This window comes from Entamoeba dispar, genomic scaffold (assembly GCF_000209125.1).
Source record: "Entamoeba dispar SAW760 scf_1105229462211 genomic scaffold, whole genome shotgun sequence".
NCBI lineage: Eukaryota > Evosea > Mastigamoebida > Endamoebidae > Entamoeba > Entamoeba dispar.
Window position 1 is genome coordinate 2,072 of NW_001855079.1, and position 4,867 is coordinate 6,938.

Genomic DNA, 4,867 nt, shown 5'->3' on the forward strand with positions numbered 1-4,867 from the left:
TTTAATCAGTGATTAGTTGGCAACAGATAAACAACACATAAGTATATCCTATACAAAAGTCAATAAAAATGTCTGTTTAGAATAAAAATTGTCTGTCAAAATGCCTCTTCAAACAATAAATAATAAAAATATTAAAACAAGAAGATAAAATAATTACAATGTACCACGTAATTTGTCTGTTTATCAACGTAAACACACGTATTTAATTATATAAAAACACATAACCAAACTTAATATACAAAATGAGCATTACAGTGGAAGAACGAGCAGAACTTTTGAAACTAGAGGACATCCAAGTCGACGCACTATCAAGCTACTTCATAGACTTGGACGGTATACAAGAGCTATGCCAGGATCTAACAGAGCTTTATAAAAAAGAGCAAATCTCCACCTTGGGAGATAAAAAATATTTAAAAATTCTAGAAAAAGAGGCCTGGTTAGTAGAAGATATAGCTTTAACTGCTATAAACTTCTTAAAAACACACAAAAAAACACTGAAGGTAATAAAAGAATGTGCTTCAAATCATTCCAATGAAACAAAGCCTAAAAAATAATTAATTAACTTTTAATCTATTTTATGTTAAAAATTTAATAATCAACTCACTAATAATAATAAGAATCATGAGTACCAATAAAACAATAGAAGCGCCTATAGAATAACATATTCTATTTAATATCTTAGGCTGCTTTAATAAAGATTCCATAGAAATATGCTCAGTTGTATCACTCATAATAATATAAACAAATGAAATAACAAGTTAATCAATTATTTAATTCGTTATGTTTTAAGTAAAACTCAAAATAAGTATCATTAATTGTAAGTAAATCTTCACTCTTTTTATACACTTCTAATTCAACACTTCTTCCTCTTTGCAACACTCTACGATATTGTTCTTTTAAATTTCCACAATACAATAAGACAAATAAATCATGTTTATAATTCTTCATCAACATTGGATAAATAACACCGTTTAATAACATTTGTGCTATCCATTTCATTTCAACTTCAGCTGTATTAATTTTAATATACTTCACATTAATATTATTCAAACTGGGTATATTATACATTTCACATAATTCATCTATTTCCTTTCTAATATCTTTACGTTCCTCATCAGTAAGAGATTCATCATTTTCACAGAAAATACTCAAAGCTTCGCTCAAATGCCTCTCCCAAATAACAATTCTTGCATTTCTAAATTCATAACTCATAAATTGTTTTCTATAACATCGCAATACATACTTCTGAAATTGATAATTTTTTATTACACCATGATGCAAACTCTCTAAACGTTTTTCACCTTCTACATCGTAATCAATATATTCTCGAACAAAAAAAATATCATCCACATTAAAGAATACACTTGCAATATAATTAAGAATAGTAGTCTTGCCAACGGCTACTCCTCCACTTAAGAATACATGACGAGTAAAAGGACATAATTTGTAATCATTACTCGGTAAAGCAGAAGTACATCTAATAATTGAATCAACCATTTAATAAATCTAGATGAAATATTCACAAAATATTTAATTAAAAACGTATATACACGTAAGCAAAACAAAATTAAAATTAACCAATAATTAATTTAATTATCAACTTCTGGTTTCTTAGGCTTCTTTTCATCACTCTTCTTTGGTAAAGATCTCGTCATAGCACGTCGGGATTTCATTTCATCCAAAGCTTCATTACTAACTAAACGCTCAACTTCATTCTTTTCTTGTATTTCAGTCACATCTTCACTACATTTTTTTGATTGTTTTCTAACCCATTCAGGAATAGTCATGTTATTAATAGGAACTTTATTTCCTTTTCCACTGAATTTTCTATTCCATACATTAAAACTATTTAAACTTATTCCTTGTTCATCCAAATATTGAGAAAGTCTTTCACTCCTTTTTATAGACTCCAATTTATTTTTAATAATTTCACAACGCATCTCATCAGTCTCAACACGCGTATCAGAATTAAGTCTCCAATCTAAGTATTGTGGTTCCTTCATAAGATAAAAAACTCTCTTCATAAAGCTATTAACATTGGGATCCAATTGAGAGTCTTTGTATACATCAGCAATATCCATAGATTCAACTTCTTCATAAATGTCATCATGAACACGTCCACGAGCAGCCATATTAACGTTTTTATAAATATTATTTTTCAGTTTCCTTTAAATGGTCAACTCCACTCAAAACGTAATCAAAACATAAGCACCACGTAATGAAAAACCTCAAAGAACCATATTTAAACAATTCCAGATTAAAAAAAATAACAAAATGTCTTCAAACGATTCCAAGCTAGAACCTTCCAATTTAAATCGAATCTCATTACAACACATGCTCGACCATCAAAAACCTCTCCATTTTACCTCACGCTATGCCTATTTAACATTATGGGGAGACGAGGTACAAAACAAAATACAGTTCAAAGAAATTATTGATAGAATAGTAGGTCCAACAAACAATTTACAATACGCCCACATTTCTCCAGTGGAAAGGGATGAAATAAATCCCAATCCTCATCAACATTTATTAATTGTAATGAAAAGACCGAAATCATTTAATGCACGGCCATTATTCAACCACAAAGATGGAACTCAACAGAAATTTTGGTATTCTTGTGTGAATTCTTATACATCACGCACCGGTGATTTTTCCGCCATTATAAAGTATATAACAAAAAAAGGAGAAGGCTTACATGAAGGAAATGCTAATACCAAAGACGAACTTAAACAGACGTGGATAAATGCACTGAATGACATGGACTCATACCACGATTATAAAGAGCTAGAAAAGAATTTAATGGAAATAAATGCGGAAAAATATATACAACAAGAGGGCAAAATAAAATCTAGATGGATGAGAAAGAATTCACGCCGAATAGACATGGAAAATTATACTAAAGAAAATCTCCTTCCTTGGAAAGAAGAGCTAGAAGAAGTTAAAAATATAAGAAAATGGATTAAATGTGCTAGTGGGAATAAATTTAGAATGGGAAATTTGTTTATAGTCGGTCCCACTAAAACAGGCAAAACAGAATTTGCCATCCAAGAAATTTTCATGAAGTATAATACCTTTATGCTTAGGGGAGATTCTTTATTTGACACCTACGACGACGAACAGCAATACAAATTCATAATATTCGACGATATAAATTACGACAAAAATCTTCTCCGTTTAATAAAAGCTTTAACTTCAGCAATAAATAAAAAGACCATGGTTAACGTTAAATACTCAAAAGCAGTAGTAACCGCACGTCCCTGTGTTCATTTATTAAATTATAAAGAATACGAAGCGGTTTTAAATTTAATGAAATTTAATGGTGGTTATAGTTGGTGGAGAAGAAATTCGATGACTATATTTTTAGACCAGAAAATTTACAAAGATCCAAATGAATCTCAAAATGAAATAGAAGATATGTCACAAGAAGAGAAAGAATATGATCCACAGAAAGAATTAGACAATAAATATGAAGAAGTAAAAGATTTACCCGAAGAAGACGATACTTCGATGAATGAAATTCCTTCAGAACACGTCAAATTCCAAACACGAATGACAAATTTCCTAGAAGAATTGGGCTACGACGAAGAGTTTTTAGAAAATTTGAATGAAAAAATAAGAGAGGCAAAGAAAAAAGATAGAACATTAAAAAGAAGACTAGATGAATACCAAGATGATAATTCAAGTATGTTAGAAGAGTGGAACGGAGATATAGAAGAATATCAATCAGATAATCCACTCGGCCTAACAAGACAAGAGTATAAAAAATTCGAAGAAGATACAATGAGCAAATTCGAAAGAGATCGAAAAGCTTATTTTGACGAAAGAGCCATCGAAGAAGAAAATTCAGACGATTATGACGATTATGATGAATACGGAGATGAAGAAATGAACAATCCAATGGAACAACAACCACTCGGAGGAAACGGAAATGATCCAGACATAATTTATGATTAAGAAAGAATAAATTAATTTACTTCTTTTTAGTTGCAACCATCGGAACTTTTATTATTCTTTTAGATTTCGCAGAAGTGTCTTTCTTCAATACGTCTTCCCATGCACGTTTATTAATACGTTCCATATTACGTTTCAGTATTAAATTGTTCCTCTTGGACGCATTTACACGCTTTTCATATCGACTGAGTTCATCCGACTCAATCATATTATACACTCCTCTTGGAATAGATTCCGTGATATGACCGTTAACATCAATAACTTCCCTCTCATTTTCAGGATTATCATAATATTTTTTCACTCGTTCATTTATTGCTGCTCTCGCTTCTTTATACCACTTTTCATAATCATATTCGTTATATCCCGCACGCATTAAATCATTTGTTTTTTGTCTATAATCAGAAGCAACAGGAGTAACATTATATTTAGGTTCGATTTCATGTCTACCCATTAATTCATATCCATGTTTTACCTCTTTCGCTGTAACCACTCCGTGACCACGATTTTCCAAACCAGAATTTGAATCAGAAGAAATACCATCTCCTGTAATTCTTTTTCTTGGTTGTATTATACTTTCAGAAACATAAGAATTAGTATCACCACGTACAACAAAATTCTGAGCATATTCAACAAATTCATTAAGATTTATACCATTTCGTTCAGCCAATTTAGTTGCAATAATCTTAGCACCAGCCATTCTATTACTATTCCAAGAAGCCCGCAATTTAGTAAAATCACGAGAAGCAACATCCAATTTATATCGAATTTCATCAATATTCGAATTGTCATCTTTAATACCACTCAAAACCATCATCATACTTTCATGAAAATTTTGCATATCATTAACAGGAACAACATACTCAGCATTAAAGGATTGAGCAATATTTTCAAATTGGTTCATAATTGTATAACAGTA

At 30.6% G+C, this 4,867-nt stretch overlaps 5 protein-coding genes across 5 annotated transcripts, besides 2 other annotated features; 2 read left to right on the plus strand and 3 right to left on the minus strand.

Moving 5' to 3' along the window:
* Positions 1-114: 114 nt before the first annotated feature.
* Positions 115-137: a sequence feature (AT_rich).
* A 105-nt stretch (positions 138-242) lies between these two features.
* Positions 243-554, plus strand: EDI_089520 (uncharacterized protein; the record flags this gene model as incomplete). Its single annotated transcript, XM_001739526.1, has 1 exon — positions 243-554. The coding sequence occupies one exon, from the start codon at positions 243-245 to the stop codon at positions 552-554; it is 312 nt and encodes a 103-aa protein (XP_001739578.1).
* Positions 545-596: a sequence feature (AT_rich).
* A 166-nt stretch (positions 597-762) lies between these two features.
* On the minus strand, positions 763-1,497 carry EDI_089530 (uncharacterized protein; the record flags this gene model as incomplete). The annotated part of the gene is made up of 1 exon (XM_001739527.1): positions 763-1,497. One exon carries the CDS (start codon positions 1,495-1,497, stop codon positions 763-765), a length of 735 nt encoding a protein of 244 aa, XP_001739579.1.
* A 92-nt stretch (positions 1,498-1,589) lies between these two features.
* EDI_089540 (uncharacterized protein) lies at positions 1,590-2,132 on the minus strand (the record flags this gene model as incomplete). The annotated part of the gene is made up of 1 exon (XM_001739528.1): positions 1,590-2,132. One exon carries the CDS (start codon positions 2,130-2,132, stop codon positions 1,590-1,592), a length of 543 nt encoding a protein of 180 aa, XP_001739580.1.
* A 142-nt stretch (positions 2,133-2,274) lies between these two features.
* Positions 2,275-3,954, plus strand: EDI_089550 (uncharacterized protein; the record flags this gene model as incomplete). The annotated part of the gene is made up of 1 exon (XM_001739529.1): positions 2,275-3,954. One exon carries the CDS (start codon positions 2,275-2,277, stop codon positions 3,952-3,954), a length of 1,680 nt encoding a protein of 559 aa, XP_001739581.1.
* Positions 3,955-3,970: 16 nt separating this feature from the next.
* On the minus strand, positions 3,971-4,768 carry EDI_089560 (uncharacterized protein; the record flags this gene model as incomplete). Its single annotated transcript, XM_001739530.1, has 1 exon — positions 3,971-4,768. The coding sequence occupies one exon, from the start codon at positions 4,766-4,768 to the stop codon at positions 3,971-3,973; it is 798 nt and encodes a 265-aa protein (XP_001739582.1).
* Between the last annotated feature and the right edge of the window lie 99 nt (positions 4,769-4,867).